At 48.2% G+C, this 23,029-nt stretch overlaps 1 protein-coding gene across 1 annotated transcript in view; it reads left to right on the plus strand.

Moving 5' to 3' along the window:
- Nucleotides 1-6,397, plus strand: part of LOC115317848 (cell wall protein DAN4-like) — a 63,982-nt gene extending 57,585 nt beyond the window's left edge. Inside the window, exon 9 of the mRNA XM_042294811.1 lies at nucleotides 6,269-6,397. Within this exon, the coding sequence (XP_042150745.1) occupies nucleotides 6,269-6,397 (129 nt within the window). The remainder of the gene's footprint in view (nucleotides 1-6,268) is intronic.
- Nucleotides 6,398-23,029: the final 16,632 nt, after the last annotated feature.

Here is a 23,029-nt window from a genome sequence, read left to right on the forward strand (position 1 = left end):
ATTCTGGTAAGTTCGAGAATTTTGTCGTCTGATCGAGTTACGATTGTTCTACGCGCCGAACTTTCTACGCCGAATGTTCCAGAAACCCACTCGGGTACAAAAGGTGCTCCGAGTAGCGGTCCGGGGTCAGTCTCGCCCCAGCGGTAGATCCTGCTGTTTCGCCGACATCGACGCCTGCGACGCTAGCCTTTCTCTCTCTTGTTTTGGGAACAAGTGCGCCCCATTATACGTTTGGTTTCTTAAGTTATTCGCCGCCTCATAATTTATCATTCGTGACAATATTGTTTTCTTTATAGTCGGACTGCATAAAATAGCGCTACGATACTTTTTTTTTTTCGTTTTGTGTTGTTGCGTGCTAATAAACCATTCTCATAAACCAGATTGGCGTAGCTGCATAATTGTCGTTGTCAACGACGTCGATACAAATTAACCAATGCGGAAGTATCTTCAAAAGTAACTGAAATACATTTCTAAGTATTTGTACTCTACTCAAGATACTTTACAGTGAAAGTAACTTGAGTAGAACTTTAAATACTTTATGACTCAGGTATTTAGTAACTTAAATACTTTTATCGATTATTTTGTCCAACACTGGGCACGGGTATTAAAGTACTTCTCAATTCAGCTTGTTTTTTTGGATTAAAAAAAAACATTTAGGGAATTTTAAAGGTTCTCGAACGATCGTCGAATCTTGGAAGACCTGCATGTGCTGAGTTTTGGGAGGAAAGGCAACGCAAAGAGGTCACCTTTCCGTTGCCCTTTAGCACGCGATCCTTCAAGTACATCACGAACTACAGGAACACCATATTGGCTTCACAGCGGATGCTGCATTTTGTTGACTCCTTTGAGTGGGGCTGCAGTCTGTACGCCTCCTGTAGTGGGCGAGATTTCCTACGTTGGGGAGAAGCGGGGACAGACCCTTTCTTTAAATCGCCAGACTCCTTGAGCACCGGAACACCAAGAAATGCCAGTCTTCGGCGCTAATCTCGCATTTACTGGGCCTCACTTGCGACGTACCTGTCTCTTCCCCGCGCCTCGTATCAAGTTTTTTGCTGTGGGGAGCTCGTAAATATTTTAGAGGATTTCAGACCTTCCAAACTACTCCCCCCCTCCCCCCTTCTGGCCTACGCCACATGCTTCCCCCTCTTGGCAAATATTAGCTGATCTTCCAACATCCTTTCTATTTTTATGCAGGAATGTTTGTTGACCAGCAAACCTACCGTCAAAATTCAAAAGTAATTTGTAAGTTGAGTAGATGTTACTCGGAAAAAGTAATTAAAGTACACTTCTAATTATCGCAATCAAAGTGTAATTGAAAGTCACTAAATTACTCAGAAAAGTAGTTAAACTACAGTAACATGAGTAGAGTAGTTGAACTACGTACAAGTCTGCTTTTAGCCACGATATTTACAAAACTGAACACAACTGAGAAGAATGGAGGAAAAAAAACTTGTAATCAGGGACACTGAAGGATTTGAAAACGGTCGTTACCCCAAATTTAAAAATATTGACGGAAGTTGCCATGTATATTAAATGTGTGTCGTTTAATATCTTTCTTCTAGTATTTGTTCTTCTTTAACGCACACGTCTAAGGCATGTTCAAAAGGAATGCCTGCCCTCCAAATAAAGAAACCGCGCGGGCGTCTGAAGACCAGCTCTGCGCGAGTCAGTCTGATAACAGGCTTGTATTCTGCATTAAGACTTTGGTTTGCGCTAGTTGGTTCATGATTACTTAAAAGGTTAGAAGGTGTTAGCGCCCGTCTGTGTCGTGTGCGTTTCTTCTTCGTCCTTTCGTTGTTTGGAGCTTTTAATCTTTAAAATCATGTTGTTTCCGGCGTTTTTTTTTTCTTTTTGTTTTCTGACGCTACATTTTTTCGTTGTGTGGTCGGCTACAAATAATGTAATGCTTGGATTGGGTTTATTGTGCGCTCTAAATGCGGGGAATGCCCGTAGCTCCCATGCAGAAAAGACTTACCTCCGAATCCAAGAACCGGCCTTTGCTTTCTACGTTCCCTCACCTTACGTAAGGAGAGGAAATGGCTTCACTTAAGGAAAGGGGCCATTTCGTTTTACAAGTACATTTCATTCTTTCCTTAGTTCAGGAGCAGACAAAGGGTTCCTTCGCTGAGCAAAGGAGGGATGAAAGTAGACGGGTGTCGAGATTATCGTGCAATTTGGTTTCAGCATGCTCAACAAACACTCAACACAGGTATTTTAGCAATTATTTGAACATCTGAAGTGCTTTACGACACCAAACATATGAAATTGAGAATGCCGAGTTTAAGGGTATAATGCGCGTGTTTTGTCCGTGCATTACATGCATATAGATTGGTCTCGCAACAACGCTCAAATTGCTCGCACTTTTTTTTTGCATCGGCGCTACGGCTAACTTGAGAAGGCGACGAGCTGTGAACGTTTCACCAACGGCTACCTTGTTTTACCCTAAGTTTAAACAAAGCCGATCCTACAAACATTTTTTTAATGGTGCATTTATTTTACGAGCGCGTGTGCATAGAGGGCCCGCAAAGCGCTGCACTCGCTATTGTAGCTTATCATCTACTCATACCCATAGCGAAACGGAATATATATGAATGGTGTCATTACAATGGATTTGGTTTACCTCAAACACACTTGGTATTAGATAAGGGCGGATAGTCACATTAATATCCGCTCAAGTTTTTCTTTGTTTTGTTTTTGGGTGAGATTTAAAAAAAAACGTTTGCTATAAGGTGGTGTTTCGAGTCCTCGAATGAGGTTTTTGTACTACGATATCGTAACACTGCACTATGTCATCACAAGTACCGGAATATATTTGTGAAGCCAATGTAAGCTGCGTTTTAAAGGTGAAGATGAGTTGACAGTTAAAATTGAATCTCCTGAATTTGACTCGCTCAACGTGAGTCTAGAGATCGAACGTGGGCCTAAAGTTCCAATCAAGAGGTTAAACGAGTTAAAAGATACTCGATAAGAAAAAACTGTCTACCAAATAAAAAAATAGCAGAACAGTTTAAATAAAAATAAATTGACCTAATACTTGTTTATATTTTATTATTAACACTTTTATACGTCGTTGGGGCGGGATTGCAATATAAAGATGGCTTTCTTAGGTGTATGCAAGCAATTCAACGTATTCCGTTCATTGTTGTCTTTCCTACGCAGTTAATGCTGAAAAGAGCTCGAGACTTACATCATTGTTTTTCTTGCAAGCTCATTGTGAGGTTGTGTTCATCAGGAAGCTCGTTGAATGCTTTCGCACTTTGTTTCTATTCGTTTCTGCATCTTGTTTGCATGGTCCTGTCACGTTTGCCACCAGCTTACCTGGCATGAGCATCTTCTGAGTTGAAAACGGCGACATTCGGTGAACAGCATTGACTCCTCGCATTAACTTCACCGGTGTTGTGGAAGTGGTCGGAGAACACGGAGTGAAAAAAAAAAATCACACACGCAATCCTTCGACGTCGGAAGGCGTCCAATACTTTTTACGCCTAATGATCTTCAACGCGGCGAGGCTTTTACCGCTCATCCACAGTCTACATCTGGTTTGTCCGCAGTCAACAATGGTACCTTTATTAATGGAATGACAGCTTCTTTTTTTTTTTTCTTGGTTTCTTGAAAAAGACTCGCGTTTGGAGCTGCTTGTGACAAATTGTCGCTTTTTGTCCGATGTAATAGCTTAGCTGTTAGCGCCATGCAGCCAGACTAGAAAAAATGCATGCAATGATTCGAGAAGGAATTTGGTTTTGGCGGTTGGAGCGCCAGGCTGACAGCTCGCCGACCATTGGGCAACAGTGTACCTCGTGGGAGTGGTGGAATTTGGAGGGATTGGTCGGTCCCTGGGGGGAAAGGAGGCCCCAGAGAGTCTACAAAAGGAGGGCAGAGAGGATTCTCGGGGTTTGGGTTCATTTTGGTTTTGAAAGGCTAGGGACAAAGGTATGGGGTTAATTTTGGGATTTTAACTCACTGTTGAGTTCATATGTTGTTTTGTTTCGTAATCAACGTGGCCACACTCGCCACTGTAAAGCCAACCAACGCCGTAATGTGTTCAGTGGGATCGAACAGCTTTTACTTTTTTATATTCGACTTCCCGGGGGCTTCCATCGGGCGAACACCATCATCGGTCGTCACCATCCGGACCAGGACTACAGCCCCCTACCTCAAGGAAGCTGACTGTCTTGGTTAAAGTTTGGCATTCCTGAACTTACCGTTGATTCGGTGTACATAGTATAACAGCAAGATCAAACTCCTTCGCAATTTCGCTTCAGGTCAGACGTTTCTTTGAATCCGCTGATTCGATTCACAAATTCAAATCTCACTAACTCATGCAACGGAGCCCCCAAAACCAACTTGACACGAGAATGATGTGCACTGCCCCACCATACCCTCAGCGGCCGCGCTGAAGGCTTGACGCAAGCAACGCGGTCGAATTCTTTTGCCGCTGGTGGTGACAGCCATTAAACGCGCAGTTCACTTACTCTACTGCCCCTATTCCTGCACACTATTCCAGTAATCAGCGACGTGTAAAACATCGCCAAGAGCCCAAAATGTCGCCATCTTGAAATCTGAAAGGAAACATCTAAGGTAGCTATGTCGCTTCCTTCAGTTTACAAGGGAAAAAGTAAGAAAACGTTATATTAAAGGAGCCGATATAAGATAAAGTTGATTCATGATTCATAAGTGCACCCCCTTATGAGAGGAAAGGTGATGATCTAAAGAAAGGAGACTTCTTGAATTGGGAGGTTAGTGCTGCATTTTCCAGCGTCACTCAAAGAGGCGACTGTAGGGCTGAGATTAGACAGGACTGCTGTGTCAGCGTTCTGCCGTGAGTCGTGTTCTTACTAATGGAGCAGAAGCTCCAGTCCAATGCTAACGCACCACTCTTGCCGAATGAGCGCCCTACTCTGGCATTCTTTAGGGATGGCGAAAAACACAGCATGACAGAGCCGGGGTATAGCCTTCCTTTACTTTTCGTCACCAGCTCCTCATTGACGGAGGATGGGTCACGTGCGGCAAATTTGACCACAGTGTTTGCGGTGAAGCGGCCTTGCGGAGCGCCTAATTTAATACGAGACAGATGTCAAAAAAAAAAAAAAAAAAAATTATACGTTTTATTTTATTGAAAAAATAAACTATACTCTGTTTATTACTTAGCGTGCAACGCTGTCAAAGCTACTGGCGCGAGCGCGTGGCTTCATCGATGGTTTTGTTTACGCGAGAACTCGTGGAAATGATCAACGAGATCAAGCCCCACACTCGAGCCACTAGCGTTGACAGCGTTGCACTCTAAGTATGAAACAGACAATAGGCATCGCCGAACGCTAATTTTCCGCCCAAAGGTAGCATAGAGGTCACAACGAAATACCTAAGTTTCAGCCCGATCCGATACCTTATTATTCAAAAGCTATAGGTGATTTTCTGAAAAGTTAAATGGGAAAATGGTGGCCGGCAAAGTTTTCGAATACATGGGGTTCTATGGCACTAGAAACCGAGAACGGGCAAAAATGGGCTCCATTTTCGCACAGAACTTTTCAGAAATTCACATAACTTATGAATAAGGTATCGGATCGGGCTGAAACCTTGGCATCTGGGTGTGACCTCTAACGCTACTTTTGGGCGGAGGATGAGCTTTCAGCAATTCCTAGTTTATTTTTGCAATAAAAAAAAAAAAAAAAAAAAAAAAAAAAAGCTCTGTAAATTTTTTTTTTTGTGACGCCTTGTATATACTTTTGGTGTGAGTTAGGGAAATGTAGATCTTACGCTGAAGACTGACGAGCAGGAAGCTTTTTGAACGTTCGAACATTGCGTGTGCCGCTTACACATGTGTTATATGGCCATTCTATGACGCAAGCGCTGTTTCGACCTGAACGGCCTTGCACAAGCATGCAGAATGCAGAACGACCAAAAACGCTCGGGAGAAGCACGACGGCGCATGCGCGGGGCCGCCGGTGCAGTAGCGGCGAACCGCCGCCTCATGTCGCCACCGTCGGGTCTCCTACAGGAGCGACGGTCGCTTCTCCCGCAGTACTTTAATTTTAAAAAAATTTAAACCGTTGCGATACTCGGCTCCGCACAGAGTTACTCGAATGCCCCCTTCCCTCCAGTTGACCAAACATTTTTTTTTCTGGTATAGTCATTGTTTTTAGATTGGTGATATACACAGTTCGCGTGGTACCGCTAATGACGCCCGGCGCAATTTGTCTCTCAGGCGTTTCTGGTTTGTCCTTGTCGCCCGGGTTTGCAACTGAACTGCTTTACGTCCCGACTTTTGCAGTCATTCAAAACCGAGATTACGAACGGGCGCCTTGATGCTATTCTGCCGAAAAACTTCACCTACATGCACAGCGTCGCCGTTTGGCCTTGGAGGAACCCTCCCCATCGTGTTCGAGCCGTCCTCGGGTGAGAGCTTGGCGGAGTGCCTTGGGACGTATTTCTGTGGCTCCCAGGCAGTACTCCAGAAAAAGGCTTCTTCAATAGACCCGTGCACACATTTGCGACTCCTTAGGACCGTGTGCCTTAAGACCTCCGAAAATATGATATGGCGAGAGAACAAACTAGCGTCATCTGTCTGGTAGCCGTCGACCACTTTTAGTATCTGCACATTTCTTATTCTTTTCGCGCATCATTTTTTTTTATGGCCTAAAAAACTTTTTACAATGTTACAAATAACTGTTTCTCGAAGATAGTACGTACATCTGTTCCCGAAAATCTGGCAAAAATCTTCGTTGTAGCTAAAAGAAGTCCCGGGGTCAGCTGATAGTTGGCGCCAGCGTGTCAGTATGTTCACTTCTCCTAAGAGATTTTAAAAGCTTTAAGGCACTAGGTCATAAGGAAACGCAAGTGTATACACGGACTTTAACATGGTCCCAGTTTGGCAATTCTATCGGCCTCACTCGGCCTTACTCCTAGTGCCAAGGTCTCTTCTTTTACTTTTTTATGGCTTTTATGATTCGCCATGTAATTGCCAAACTGCCAAAGTTGAGCCAAATATGTAACGTACTATGAACGTAACTACCAGTAGTGAAGCATAATTGCGCCATTTGTCTGGCAGTTTTGACACGAGAATGCCCGATGACAGAAAAACAAACAGGCAGTAAAGTATAACTTCGGCACTCGTTTGCAATTTAAGGACAAGAGACTCAAGTGAAAGAATGTCACATTTGGCGGTACTTTTTTTAGAGCCCTAAATCAGACAAACACCAAATTTTGGCCGAAAGAAGAGTGCTACTAGGAATAGAACACCAAAAGAAAAAAAAAAAAACATTTTAATCACTTAAACTTCAACCTCACTTTTTTTAAAGAGAACAGTTAGCATAACGAACTTTTGCTTATTTATTCTTGTAATACTTGCTTCGTGACCGGGAAACTACAAAATAACAAACGTAATACTCATCCCGTTACCGAGGTCACTTCCGTATGCGTTTCGCATTAAAGAGGAGCTGAGGAGGCCCTTAGAGGGTAACTGCAAAGAAAAAAAAAGTTTTTTTTTAGACAGCCTAATTGGGACAAGCATGTCAAAAAACTATTTTTCCGCGAGGAAATTATTTTTTTGCAGCGATATTTATTGCGTGAGACTGATTTTAGTTTGCGGCTAATTCGCCCGTTTTAAATCGCGCGCCACGAAGTTGGGATTCCGTGACGTTGAATCCCAATCGGCAGCTATACTTCTCATTGGCTAAGTGTTCGATTGACAGCTTAGATCTTGGTTTTTAAACCTTTGTTATATGGTGCGATTTCCTTTTGAGCGGCATATTTTTACGTTTAAGGAATAACCCATGTGATGAGAGTTATCATTCTTTACAAAAGGTTTACAAGACGGGCACTTCCGTTTGGACTCATACCATAACAAACAAAAGCTTCGCCATTCTTTCATGGCCGCCGAAGTCTCCGCTACCGCCTGTCTCGCCTACCTCGACTAATCGTTTCGCCCAAGTGATCAGTGTTTCGTGCTGACCCAGGTGCTTGAGTGAGACTTCTTGAAGTGAAGTAGTGTGTGTCTAGCAGCTGTCGCAGGTGTTAGTGATAGGAAGCGATGCGGGGTTTGGCTTTCATAGCGCGGTTCTTTCGTTTTCCTCTTTGCTTGCTTAACGTGTTTTTTTTTTTTGCGCTTGCGCGTGCAAATGCTGACTTTTCGGAGATGTCAGATGAGTGATCCTGACAGCGAGCCTTCCAGCAGCCATGTCGCCCCGAAAGGAATGCTATTTGGCTGGAGGCAATCGAGCGTTCGCGTAGCGACCGACGTGTCCAGTTACGTTCTTGTCATATCGCTCCGGAGGCCGTCGAGATTCGCACCGGGTTCCCCGTGGGCATCGAACATCTGCGACGAGACACAGCTGTTACGTAAAAAACCTGGCACAGCCAGGTGATTACGTAATAGCTGTCCGCAGAAGCCCTCGGACGTTCGAATTCTGCGTTAGACGACAGACTTTTTTTTTCTCGGCTTTCGAACCATATTACGCAAATTGTTTGAATGAATATCTACTGTTATCGTAAATCTTGGCTTGTGATCGCGGCTTTTTAGATTATCGTATTCGTTTTGCTGGAGAGACGCAAACGACGGGCATAACAAAATCGGTTGCATATTCTGCATACCTTGCAAAAGCACTTACCCAGTCACCTTGCGAAAAGCGCGAAACACGGAGTCCGCACCGTCCCGACTTCCCAGTCTTTTACCTGCTTTAGAGCAGTTTGTACCTGCTAGTAGGTATGTCTACTGAAACTTGAAACTAGGGGCAGTGCCGGAGAGCAAAGAAACAAAGTGCAGAAAGCTTGCTCGCCCTCCCCAATTCCTGAACTTTCAAGTGATTGTACCGTAATAAATGCCCAACGCCTCTTCCCATAATAACAACAACAACAACAACAAAAAAAGCACTATGTTCACTACGTAAAAAATGGTCTCAGTTCATGCATCTGTGGGCAGGTAGGAAATCTTGCCCAAATTTATTCACACCGCACGATGAGCGCAACACGTCGCTGTGCAAACGCAGACACGAAGCATAAAAACGGCAGATTTTAAAACGACGTAATTTTGTTGAAAACGCCCGCAGCTTTTTACTCACAGTATGCGTCGGGATACTTCCACATTTTGAAACGGAACGAAGGAAGATTTACTTTTAAAGACGCTTGCTGCGTCCTCCCGAACCAGTTTGACTGGATCAGCTGACGACGACGGGACTGAACCCGTTTAACCTCAACCCCCCAACAGCCAATTTGCGCTCCGTGTTGTGTGTCTGCACTGCACCACACTGCACCACACACACCACGAACGTTTCAGTTCTTTGTCGCATCGCCGTGTTGCACCAAACAGAACGAGATCGCCGAAGTCAACGCAGCGCTGTCGTGAACGTTGGCTTGTGGTTGCACTCTCGTGAACCCTGTGACTCCCTTCGCTTTCAAAGCACACACGACGATTACGAATGATACTTTCCGTCTTCCGGGAACATCAGAGGGGCACTTCCCCGGTCACGTCTTCACTATGTGCTCGCAAACCCCGCAGCTTTTCGTGTACCGTCAAACCAAAACAATACCGGCGCCATTTTTAGAGTGCGTTGTTGCCAGATCTTACCGGAAGTCGAGACGCTGCGTCGTTCAACTCAGCAGCCAAGTCAACAAAAAAGAGCAAATCCAAGAGTGAGGGGCGGGGCGTAGTTCTCCTCCTCCTCTCGAAATAGCGGGAGTTTCATATGTGGAGCTGTTCTGGCTCCGACTAAATTACGTCGTGTGACGTAAATATTGCAAAAAAAAATTTTTTTTTCTCGGAACATTTGTTTTGTGACATGCTTGTCCCATTTAGGCTGTTTAAGAAAACACTTTTTTTTTCTTTGCAGTTACCCTTTAAATTCGAGCAAACTGTAAAAGTTGTAACGCAGACACCTTAAAAATTATGTGTCATAAGTTTTCTTTCGATCTCATTAGCAGGAGCTTCGTAGTAGCCAATTCTAAATGCGACATAGGCTCACCCGTTGCGGATCGGCGAAAGTAGGAGAGCGGTGAGAACAGCTAGCAAAAGTGACGTGGTCAACGGGGTACCCTTTACCCCGGTCAAGCGGGCTAATTTAGTGCACTTCATCGGAGTGCACTTCGCCTGTATTGTCATTTTGGTAGTGTGCCACACGGCTTCCTCCTCAAGACAACACTCGGCTTTAAGTGGGTTTGCTTCTTGTTCTTTGTCTTTTAAGGGCGAAGGGCCGGACAAGGGTCTAGCCTTGTCCGGCGTCCGTGCTCATATCGATTGCCATCCCAACTGTCTTCTTAAAAAAATTAAAAAAAAATGTTTGCACAGTCGACAGGATTCAAACCCGTGCGTGGAGACCCCAATGGATTTCTAGTCCATCGCTTTAACCACTCGGCCATGACTGCGGGACGAGTAGGGGGCTCTGAGATGTGGTTGTAACTCAAGAGCTGGGGATGTCATGGATGAAAGGTTGCATGTAGCCGCTCAACGTCTATACAGGAGAGGGCGCTGCATTTCACCGACCATAAAGCTGCAATAAAGAAGTCGAAACGCTACCCGGAACTCAGCGCTACCTATGAGCAATAAAAAAAAAATCAGCACTACCTATGAACAAAATCAGCATCCTTAGCACCACCAGAGCTTCGCCCCAATCAATATCATTCACCACGTGGAGATGCGGTTATTTTTTTTTCTTTCTCTTAAGTTGTGGTGATCGATCAGTATCTTCCAATCGCCATAAATATTGTGATTTGCTAAACGTTGTCTCGTAACGTGTCTTTATTAAAAGAAGTATTGCGGAGGCATTTACGCTTTCCAAGAGACACTAATTTTACCGTGTGGCACGGAAACACTTGAAGAGACATTCGATGAGCTGAAGTGCACTTGGTAGATGTGCACTAAATTAGCCCGTCTGTCAGGGGCATTACTCGCCCCTAAGCTGGCTCGTGGATGCCATCGACGACGTCCCGGCTGCAATCACTGCTCGTCTTATTTCTTTTTCAAGATAAATGTGGTTTATGTTTACTTAATTTGCCCCATATAAGTGCGATAACGCAATTCACCGGACAGAAAGCTACGCGGAGCGCACGTTCTTCTGCTTCTTGCACAGGGGTTGAGATGATGTCAGAACACCAAAATCATAATGCCTAACAAAAAAAAAAAAAATGGTTAGACCTCGATGCATCTAGCATCCGGGTATTCCCAGCAACCTTATGATTAAAGCCAATCAGTGCTCAGCGTCGTTGTGACGTCACCGCAACCCCCTGCGCAAGAAGCAGACGACTTGGTCTCGGCGTAGAAGTCCGCCCCTAACTCGGCTTTTTGAAAAGTGTTTTAGCTTCCCCCTAAGTTCGACCACAGCATACACTACGAACCGACGGAGACAATCAAGCAGCTAAAGCCTATCGCGCACAGAAATATGCGCAGGTTCAGGCCGCATTCAAGGTTCGTGATTGGTTGAAGCGCTGATACAAAAAACACAAAGACAGTAGAGTTTGCTGTGATCGGGCATAGTGTGAAAGGAGGTGTAATGAAGATGAGGTTTTGTTGCAAAAGAAAAAAAGATGAGAATTTATATGTATGGAACCATGGGTGAATGAAAGCGTGGCGTTCGAATAAAATTAAAGACGTCATATTCAGATAGTTTCGTCAAGATAACTCGACTTTATTATGCTATTAGAGTCTGCAGGCAGAGTTGTTGGAAGGTCGTAGTCATGTGGGGCCTATGGGTTTCTGAAGAACCCGATATGCAAAGTGCCTCTGCCCTACTCGGCCGTCGCTCACGTTTCTGCATGCTGGAGTGTTTGGGGAAACTGAACTCCACTTGCCGAATATGCAGCTAAGGCCATTCAGTTTGCACGACAAGCACCCTACTGAAAATTCTAATTTGTATGAGACATTTGGGCGTCCAATAAACACATATGAATCACACAAGATATATAAGAACATATAAGAACCGTATAAGAACCATATAAGAGCTATATAAGAACTATATAAGATATATGAGAACATACAAGCACCATATAAGAAACTAGTGTGAAGTTTCTTATAAGTTTCTTTTGGGGTTCTTATATGTCTTATATAATTCTTATATTGTTCTTATATGCTCTTATATGTTCTTATATATCTTTTATGATTCATATGTGTTTATGGGACATAAGAAATTTCTCATACAAATGATTTTTTTTTACTAGGGCAAATCGTCAAATATATAATACGAAGGTCTAAAAGGCAGGTATTTTGGCTGCTGCTGAGTAACGCCTGGTGTCTTTGCTAAAGGACGTACTGGAACGTCTTGAGTGAGCTCCAGCAGAGCATCATTAACGTGTATTACGGTACATTTCACAAAAGTACACCATACAGTTTATATCTCATGAAGATTATTTTGGCGCGTAAACGTATATGCTTAGTTTGCAAAACGTTTTCGTACCGGTTTAACAAAAAGTACGAAGGGTGTCCCAAAAGTTCTTGGCCTGACCCAGAAGAAGGCGGCAGAGCTGAATGAACTTATGCTACTTTTTGACATAGTCTTTTCTGGGGTGCAAACACTTCATCCAATTATACTCCAGTGCCTTTATTCCCTTCAAAAAAAGTCGGAAGTTTGGTGCTCCAAAAGGCGGGTCAGAGCATCATTGAGGTCATCATTACCGCAAAAGCGAAGATAAGAAAATTTCTTTCTCACCTGTGGGAGGAAAAAATAGTCTCATGAGGCGAGATCTCAGAAGTGCGGTGGATACATTACTAGAAAATACAACCCGCAGAAGGGGATGGCAGCCATCGCCACAGCTAGTGGCGTAGCCAGGAATTATTTCGGGGGGGGGGGGGGGGGGGGGAGGGGGGGGGGAGGGGTGGTGAGGTGACTGGGGCTGACGCCCCATAAGCTCTCCCCGTGGCTACACCACTGGCCACAGCAGTGAGGTGCTGGAGCGCAGTGTCCCAATAGAATAGCACCCCCTTCCACAACATACCGCGATGTTTGGCCTTGATGGAATACCGCAAGCGATGAATCCAGGGTTGCCCTTTCTGAAGGAGATCGCTGAGCAGCACACCTTCCGAATCTCAGAAAACCATTGCCATGCCGTTACCTATTAATAGAACAGACCGAGCCTTCTTCGGCGGGGTAAAGGAGGAGTGTTTCCACTGTCAGGAATGGGCTTTGCTGTCACGTTGATCGTGGTGAACCAATTTTTCTTTCACAGTAAAAACTTAGGCACAAAAGCCTGAGGTATCTGCTATCAGCAGCTCAAGATTGTTCGTAGATGTGGTGTAGCGGGTGCGTTCCTGTTCACACGAGAGCAATCTTGGAACCCATCTGGCAGATATCTTGTGCGTGTCAAAATGTTGGGTGAAGATGCACTAAACTGTGGTTTCTGGAGATGCCTGTGACCTGTGCATTGGTTCAGATTTTTACTGGGTGGTCGGCCATTAGCTCATCGAGCACGCGCTCGATGTTGTCTTGCACGTTCACTTCCGCAGCTCTGCCAAGGCAGGGGTTGTCTTCAAAGATCTCTCATCCTCGATTAAATTTTGCGGCCACTTCTCCACAGTGTTGTAGGAAGGGGGATCCTGTGCCTACGTCGCCAACAGGTTCTTGAAGATGGCCGGCCGGAGTCGGGCCTTTCTGAGACAAACATAGGCGTAGACTTCAAGGGAGGGGGGAGGGGGGCATCGGGGCTTGTGCCTCCCCTGGTGAGATCTAAGGAGTAAGCAGAACCCCCCCCCCCCCCCCCCCCGGCCCCCCGGGGAGACGCTGTTTACGTGCCATGAAGTGGGTGTTTAAAACGACGTGGCGTTATTTTAAACAAAATAACTCCCACGTCGCCTTCATGGACAAAGTACATGGGAAATGGAATCCCAGCGTGCTTTCACTAGCTTCGATCTCCAGTTCTGGCAAAAAGGTAACGTGCACCCCCCCCCCCCCCTCCCCCCAGGGAAAATGGGGAGTCTACGCCGCTGGAGACAAATATTGAACCATCGAATGGGTCTTCACTTTCTCCCGTTTACCTTGACTGCGCGGATTGCCAGATGTATACGTGTCTGCCACAGGAAAACCGTAGTGTGATCATGCACCTTTTTTGCTGTCGGGAATCCTAGGAAGTACCCATATGCTACAATAAAGTCTGATGTCTGTGCTCGCATTCCTTCTTTGTCAGGCCGATAACGTTTTGGACGTCCTTCGTACTATATCACGATCAATATGACCTAAAGGGCTGTACAACACTAGAGCGCAGGACACAAGAGCGCCGACATTAGAGCGCCGGCAGTAAAGCGCCGCGACGTTAGCGCGCGCGACACGGGAGCGCCGCGACGTTAGAGCGCGCGACTCGAGAGCGCAGCGTGTCTTTAGAGCGCCCGTCACGTGAGCGCACAACCAGTCCCTCGCGAGTGGCCCGACCCACGGTGGCCCGACCCGACCTACCACTTGTACGGACATCGCGTGTTTTATGTGAAATTGGTGGGAATTTACGTCGCGGTATTCAGCAAGGACATAGCGAATGAGTCGACGAAATGTTTGCGTGTGCCAAACCCGCAACTGTTACAGAAAGCTGACCGCAGAAAGAAAAACAAAAGAATATCTATAGCGTCCATTTCCGCAGAAAAAAAACTTTGCAGCTGACCTAGCTTCATTAGTTATTTGATTTGAGTTGATAAAGCTCACCACCGACAACACTAACGTTTATTTCAAATTATTTTAAAACGTTAAAAAGGAAAGAAGCAACATATGTAACGTGCTTCCCGTATTTTAGTGTTGTCTAGAACAATTTCGGGAAAGGAACTCTCGTGGCAAGTATCATACGCCGAGCATTCATATATTGTCACCAATGACAATTGTACTAAACGCTTAACCTGGGAACCTGTGCTGACAATGAAATGAAATATGCGTTGATGTCAGCGTAACAGAGGGATAGAGCGCTGGGGCGAGGCCGACAGCGTCCGGTGCGGCCGGCATCATCTCCTATGTGCTTCTCGGAATCTGGTAGCGTTGATCTTGAATGACGCATTGGTGCTCTGTCTCTGTAGACGTCTTTGTCGGAAAAGGTTGACCTACGAATACTACAATCAAACTTTTAAATTTACTACCCGCGGCACTATCCTTGTGTAGAAGTTCGGTGTGTAGTGCTGTCTAAAACGTTTGTGTTCGAACTTTTATTTCTGTTTGTGCGGCGGTTTTTCGTCGATATTCATATATTTCTGAAATCTTGGTATTTGTATATTTTTGAATCAAAGCATTCTCGTTTGGCCCTAGCAGATTGGACTGCTTTCTAAGAACAAGGGTGGCGAGGCTACGGTTTTGTAAAGCACCGTAGCCTCGCCACCAAAGCGATAAACAAGTATTTTTATTTGTAAGCTCTTTTCTGAGACATGCAAAAAGGGCATTGCCTTTAGGTTGTGCTCTATCAACAACAGAAGGTGACGTCCTCACCGTACCCGACGCGTCAACGAGTTAGGATTTGGGAAACAAAATCTTAGATATATTTCACAGTTTTGCAGGAAAGGTTTTCCGGTATTCGTCGAAAGGCTGGAAAGCTCTGCATCCGATAAAATTGTCCAGAGCTTTCCTTCGATGAGTTTTCTACTGATAGTTTTTTAGCGTCGAGCTTTGTTCATTACGGTCATGGACGTTACAATACTAATTATGTGAGGGACGTCTATATAGGCAGCAAGTAGCTCGGTGTCCAAATGCCTGTCAAGATAGTTTATGGTATATCCGAGAGGCACACCACAGGACCGTGAAGAAGTTCTGTTCTTCACGCTGTTCCATCCAACTGCAGACAATCCCGCTACCTATGTGCCCCACCACACTCCCCGGCCCCCTTTTCTCTCCGATGTCAGCAAAGAATTGGCTAGAAAGAGTCGTACCCGTTTTTATTTTTTTATTCAACGCATATTTATACAATCAAAAATCACCAATGCTCCGATCCCATGAGTCGCACAATTTTTTTTTCTGCCTATAGAGCGGCGGGTACGGCCCACACCTTGCGGTGTTCGCAAAACTGGGGTGGTGAGGTGAGGTGAGGTAGACTTTATTGGGTCCAAGACTGTTAGATCCCCGCGTCAACCGAGTCTCTCTTAGGGAGAGACCCTTGACGAAGCGATCCCCTCGGTCGACAGACGAGACGCGATGTTCCCGGCGGCGTCCGAGGCCAGCTGGACTAGAATTTTCTGAGTCGTGGGGTCAGGATCCCGCAGAAAGGATTCCCAGGCGCCTGGTTGCCTGGCTTGCTTGATGAACTCCTTATTCTTCGAATGAAGAAGCAGCTCCGGACACCCCCAGAGTATATGGTGGAGTGTGGCGATCTCGCCACAGTTCCTGCAAGACGGGTCGTAGGTATCTGGGTACCACGAGTGCAACTGCGCCGGGTTGAGGAAGGTCTCCGTCTGGACTTGACGGAGGATGGTGGATTCTGCCTTGTTAAGAGTGCTGTGAGCCTCTGGGTAGGCTCGGCGTTCTACTCGGTAGTGGTCCAGCGCCCCCTTAAAGGTGTAGAGGTTGTCGTGGTTCCACGTGGCGAAGGTCGAGTGCTCACTTGATGTGCTAGCCCGGTTGGTAAGAGCGCAGGCTGCACTATGAGCCCTCTCGTTGCCTGGGAGTGACGCATGGGCTGGAGACCACAGTATGCGGACTGGGTGGTCAATCAGACGATGACCAGTGGCGATCTTGAGGGCTTTGTCAGAGATGTGACCACGCATGTACTGGCGGATGGCCATCTGGGAGTCACTGACGATGACTTTCGTGGTGCTGAGGGTGAGGGCCAAGGCGATGGCTGCCTCCTCTGCCTCTGCACTGTTGCTGGTGTACATGCTGCCTGCCGTGAGGATTTGGCCGGAGCGATTCGTAACTGCAAGGGTCATTCGACCCCTGTCAGCTGAGGCTGCGTCGACATAGGTCACCTCGGAGTCGTCGTAGCCTTGCTGTAGAGTGTTCTCCAGAGCCTTCACTCTGGCCATGCGTCTGCCTGCGTCGTGCACTGGATGCATGTGACGAGGCAGAGGCGAAATCTTTAGTTGCTCGCGTAGCTCGTTTGGAAGCCAGCCTCGTGTACTGTGCCCTGTTGGGTGGTAGTTGATGCCCAAAGATGTGAGGATGGTTCTTCCCGCTGTGGTCAGAGATAGCCTTTCGTAGTGGGCTATCCTCTGTGCCTCAATGATTTCCGAGAGGGTGTTGTGAAGCCCAAGCTTCTCGAGTCGCTTCGTCTCTGTTGAAGGTGTTAGGTGAAGCGCTTTCTTGTATACGCAGCGGATGATGCGATCGATGGCATCCCTCTCCGTGAGTGTCAAGTCCAGGAAGGGTGCAATGTAGGCAATCCGGCTAATCACGGAGGCTTTGATAAGGCGAATGACATTCCGCTCTTTCATCCCGTACCGTTTTCCGGCGATTCTTGCTATGAGTCTTCCTACTTGCTGTGCGTGGTTACGGAGGACTCCGATGCTGTATGTGTTCTTGCCATCCTCCTGCAACCACAGACCGAGTATCCGAAGTCGCCGGACCCGAGGGACGTCTTTGCCTGCGACCTGCAGTATGATGCCTGAGGGAGTTTTTACCGTGGTGCCGGCCATGAGTAGTAACTCCGACTTTTCCTGAGAGCAGGCTAGTCCGCGCTCCTTAGCGTAGGCTTCCACGATGCGTATAGCTTCTTGCAGCGAGTCTTGGATGGCGCCATCGCTTCCTCCTACCATCCACAGAGTGACATCGTCTGCGTATATGCTGTGGTGAAGGTTGGGGATATCTTGTAGTTTCGTCGGTAAATTTTTCATGGCGATATTGAAGAGAAACGGAGAGAGCACTGCTCCTTGCGGTGTTCCGACTCCGCCCAGAGTTTGCAGGTCAGATTGGAAACCGCCGATCGAGACCTGCACCTGCCTACTTGATAGGAAGTTCTGTATGTATTTGAAGATGCGCTCGCCCACATCAATGGAGTTTATCCCACGGAGGATGGCTGCGTGGCTGACATTGTCGAATGCTTTGGAGATGTCCAGCCCGAGTATGGCTCTGGTGTCCCTTTTGGGTGCGTATTCCCTTGCCATAATCTGATGATACAGTCGGAGCATCACGTCCTGCGTCGAGAGCTTGGGTCTGAACCCGACCATCGTGTCCGCGAAGACTTTGTTGGCCTCTGCGTACCTGTTAAGGCGATTGAGTACGACATGCTCCAAGACCTTCCCGAGACAGGACGTGAGCGAAATGGGGCGCAGGACTTCCAGTTGAAGTTTTTTCCCAGGCTTGGGTATAAACACCATCTTCGCAGTCCTCCAGGATTCTGGGGTTTCTCCTTTTTGCCAGCAGACGTTGAAGTATGATGTTAGCCGGTCAATCTCTCTGTCATCCAAGTGCCGCAGTAGCTTGTTGGAGACTCCATCAGCTCCTGGAGCGGAGCGGGTCTTGAGCTCTCGTATCGCAGCCATGACTTCGAAGGGTCGGAATTCTTCGTCTAGCGTAAGGTTTGGCTGGCCCGTGTATTCCATCGCAGGTGTTGGCGGAGCTCGTCCGATATACTTGTTTTGTACTTCTTGAACAAGCTCGTTTCCATCTCCCTTGAATGAGTTCAGGATACACTCCATCTGATTTCGGACTGTGGTTCGGCTTTGTCCGGGGTCGAGGAGATGTCGAAGGATGTTCCACGTCTTTGGAGTGTTGGGAGCTCCTTCAAACTCGTTGCAGGTGTCTTCCCATTGCTTAGTTGTGAGATAGGTGGCGTGACTCTCGATGGTCTTGTACAATGTTGCGATTCGCTTGCGTAGCCGACGATTTCCTTTCTTTCGCCTTAAGCGTGCCTCAAGGTTTGTCTTCATTTCCCATAGGTGCAGGAGCCGACTGTCCGCCGCGGTCAGATTTGCTTCCTCGGGAATGTTTCTTGTGGCTGAGGCTTCAACTTCTCTGATGCCTGCGGTCCACTGATCCAGGTCCTTGATCTCACCGTCTCGGTCCACTTCGTCAAGCTCCTGCCTGAAAGTGTCCCACTCGACCACTCGCAGAGGCCTTCCCATGGGCTTCGTAGGGCCGCGTCTCAGGAGGATGTTGAGGATATAGTGGTCACTGCCCAGAGTTTCCAGGGTGTTGTGCCATTCTGCGTCCAAGCAGTGACCGAGTGTGAGGTCTGGTGATGTGTCTTTGTATCCGCCCGTGGCTTTCCGAGTTGGCTGCATCGGGTCTGTAAGTAGGTCCAGTCCCAGGGTGGCAATGTCCTGCCAAAGCTGCCGACCCTTAGCGCTGTCCCGCGGATAGCCCCATGACATGTGTGGTGGGTTAAAGTCTCCAACGATGAGCAGAGCTTTTCCCTTGGCCTAACTATGGCGGCGCGCAGGAGCTGGTGAAACGAGTGTCGTGCCTTCGGAGGACTGTATACATTGAGGATGAACGTGCTGCGATGGCTCTTCTTCTTGCCCGCCAAGATTTCGATGAAGGTGTGCTCGATGTTTTCGATGCCGGTTGAATGAAGTTGTGCTGGTAGGTTCCGTCGCACTAGCGTGGTGACTCGTACGACCCCTGATGAGTTGGTGTGATTAAAGGCTTGGTATCCCGGAATGGTGATGGCCTTCCACGTTTCTTGTATGGCCAAAACGTCTGGTCTGCGTTCTGGTGGTAGGGATTGTAGGTACTGGTGAAGGTGTCCCCTCTTCGGAGCCAAGCTTCGACAATTCCACTGCCACACAATGCAACCTTTACTTGTCTTGGCCATGGTTGGGTTGTGGGAGTCTGTCAAGGATGGTCTTCAAGTAGCGCTTTACTTCGCGCATCTCGCCTTCCAGCTGGTCTATGCGTGTGTCTATGTCTTGGTGCAGAGGTCGATCGCGGTTGATATTTCTCCGCACGGGCGACACCAAGTCTTCGGTATCGGCGGTTGTAGACGTCTCCCGCCGAGAAGGCAGGAGCGGGAACTCCTCTGTCCCTCGGAAATGTGGCTGTGATGATTGAGTGTCTGATAGTTGTCGGGCAGTACTAGTATTTTCCTGTGGGGTTCGGTTTTCGTCGGATGTTCCCTTCATTTGTGGATTAGCCTCGAGCAGACTTGAGAGCAGTTCTTTAACCAGTGGAGTGAAGGTGTGATGAAGGATCATTTCCGTCGCTACACACTTTTGGTGGAAGTCATTCAGCCCCTCCGCGGAATTCCCCGAGTGTCCGCACATGCACCGCGCTGGTGTCGCATGCCCTCTCGAAAGAGTAGAGAAGAGAGGAGGAGGAGCAGCAGCGTGCGCCTCAGGCGAACTGGGAGGGGGACGGTCGCGATCATTTGGGGAGACCGGGAGCCGAGGCTGGTTGGGGTCGGCTGCCAGAGAAGTATGCGGGAGGGTTGGGTGAGTCCCACTAGCTGTTTTGCAGGGGAGGCTGGTTGGTTCCGTGGGATGCCTACTGCTGTTGTCATTCCCGCTCCGGCTTCTCTCAGACGCGTTGGAGGCGGACCCGTCTGTGTAAAGACGTTTTTCTTCCCTCTGGTGTTCTTCTTGGAGCAGCGAAACAAGCGGTGGCCAACTTACTGCCCCCGTCCGTCGCATATCGATGTCACCAAAAGGAGGCTCGCTCCGTGCAGGCCAAAATGCACCGCGGGAGGATGATTCCGGCAAACCAAAGGGCTCGATATGCCGACCTCCAGTCATCGCTCTCCGCAATTGGGACCGCTCACTGGGTGACGGCACGGATCGGCAGCGCATATCTCGTCTGGGCATCCCGCCATCTCCTCGGCTGCACCGCATGAGTGGACGATTGCGGCCGCAGTTTGACGATGATAGGGGCCCCCGAGTACCCATGTCTCCACGGATCCAGGTGCCCCCGTGTCTCGAGGAGGATCTCTCTCCCCTGCGTTGCGACACAGCTGCACCGTGGCACCGAGTGGGGGTGGTGGGTTTTTGGCCCACAGAGAGCTCTGCGTTCCGGCTCGGTGTTTCCTGACCTGCATGGAGTACACGCGCAAAGGTAGGTCTGCCTCTCCATGGGTTGCTTTCTGCTTGTGGCGGTTCCGATATTGATGTTGATGTGAGTGGGGGCATCTCCATGGAGGTCTGCCGGTCGTGATGGCGATCCCTTTGAGTCGTTTTTTGTTCTTTAGCCGGATAAACCCTGTACCACCGCGGGCCCAGAGTGACGTGGTCAGGCATACTTGGGCCCTCAAAAAAGACGAAGATTGATGTGCCTTTTCCCTTACGGGCGATGTCCAGGATGGTCCCTTTTGCCTCCACCATAGTCCGAATCACCTGTAGAGAGTGTTCGCCGGCCATGCCATGCACTGTTCCCATGGAGGCGTTTGTCGGCGTAGCTGGGAAAGAGCGCACCGGAATTCGGACCAGGTTGCGGACGAGCAGAAGCCTGTCTCTGGCTTCAATGTAGGGTGTGTCAACCGCTAGGATGTTTTTAGAAGGATTTAGTCGGATGTTTGTGACGGCCGTCTTGCTGAAAGCGCTTCTGATTTCTTTAGAAATTTTTCTCCGTTGTGTTGCTTCGAATGGGCGACTTTCTAGCGAGGGATGAAAAAGCACGGTGTAGAGTTTATCGATTTGGTCTGTTGGCTTTTTGAGTTTTCTCTCCGATCGGTATGTGACCAGTGTGTAGCCATCCTGGGTGAGGAATTCGGCAGGCGCAACCCCGCATGGACGGCGCTCACCTGGCGGATCATGACTGGTCGGTGCTGCTGTTCCGACGCTAGGCTCCCCGTCGGGATTGTTCCCCCTAAGGCACTCGAAGCTGTTCGATGTCGGCACGTTCACCCCCGTTGTTTCGCCGTTGTTGGTGCTTAACTCGGGTGTCTCGTTCATTACCCTCTCCACGGGCATGGGGATGGGGCGCGAGACGGAAGAAGCCTCTCGCTGAGTCGAGGACGCTCCCGGTGAGTCCGGGGCACGGCCGGGGGGTGAAGGGGGAACCGCAGGAGGCGCGTATTCTCTCTCTCCGTCTTCCGAAATGGGTGACGTCGGCCGAGTTGGGGGCGCGTGGGCGTGGCCTCCCTCCAGGCACCTTGGGAGGCCGGCAATGGTCCCGGCCTGAATCTCGTCGACCGTTGGGGCCGTCCTGACCGCCGGCGCTCCCGATTCAATGCTTTCAATGACGGGATGCCGATGGTTGGTGGTCTTGAGCTCGGTAGCCTCCCCTGAACCATTCCGTTTTGTATCCATGGGAGTCGCTGGAGCGTGGGCGCCTCGAAGACGCAGCGGTCGGGGGCGAAGGCGTCTTGGGCTCCCTGGAGCATCACGTCGATGGGGGGCCATGTTGGATATGGCCGGCGTCTTAAGTTTCTCTTCTAAACCATCCCCGGGTCCCCAATCCGCGACCGGGTCTTAAAATTTATCTCGTGTTTTTTTTCTACGCGTTTGCGCTTTGTTTTGTGCGAATTGATTGATATAAAACCTTCAGAGATTTTGTCGAAAGAAGTAAAAAGACGGGAGCTCACGTGAAGGTGGTCGAGCCAAGCTGGCCCCCTCGCAAAACTGGGGTGCGCTCTCATGTCGCGCGCTCAACTGATCACGCGCTCTCGTGACATACGCTCTAGTGTCTAGCGCTCTACTGCCTCAGCGCCCTCGTGTCGCGCGCTCTCACGTCGGCGTTCTACGGGGTGTCCCAAATAGTGGCCAGGCTCTTTAAGTCGACTCCAAATTCGGTTTCTTAACCTATCGCACTACGAGTTTGTGCAACGATGCCCGTAGATGGCGCATTTTTGTTTTGTAAAATTGGCAAAGAGCAAATTTACTCGAGAAAAAAGTAAAATAAGAAAAAGTATTAACTCCTATAAAAATGCAGCGAAGCTACCGAACTTCAAACAATAGGGCGCCCTATTGTTTGAAGACCGGTGGCTTCGCTGCGTTTCCATAGGAGTTAAGTCTTTTTCTTTCTTTACTTTTTCCTCGGGTAAGCTCGCTCTTTGCAAAGTTTAGGAAGCAAATGCACCATCAGTGGGCAACGCTGCGCAAAATCGTAGCGCGATAGGTTAAGAATCCGAATTTTGCGGTCGATTTAAAGAGCCTGGCCGCTATTTAGGACACCCGGTAGTGTCGCGCGCTCTAAAGGCGCTCTCCAGACCTGAGGCTTCCGATCCGTCCTTTTTGCGTCCGCAGTCTTCAGAAGGTCTATCTTCTCAATTTATCCGAGCTCGAAGT

The sequence above is a fragment of the Ixodes scapularis genome, unplaced genomic scaffold, assembly GCF_016920785.2.
Source record: "Ixodes scapularis isolate PalLabHiFi unplaced genomic scaffold, ASM1692078v2 PGA_scaffold6__148_contigs__length_123643588, whole genome shotgun sequence".
NCBI classification, from domain to species: domain Eukaryota; kingdom Metazoa; phylum Arthropoda; class Arachnida; order Ixodida; family Ixodidae; genus Ixodes; species Ixodes scapularis.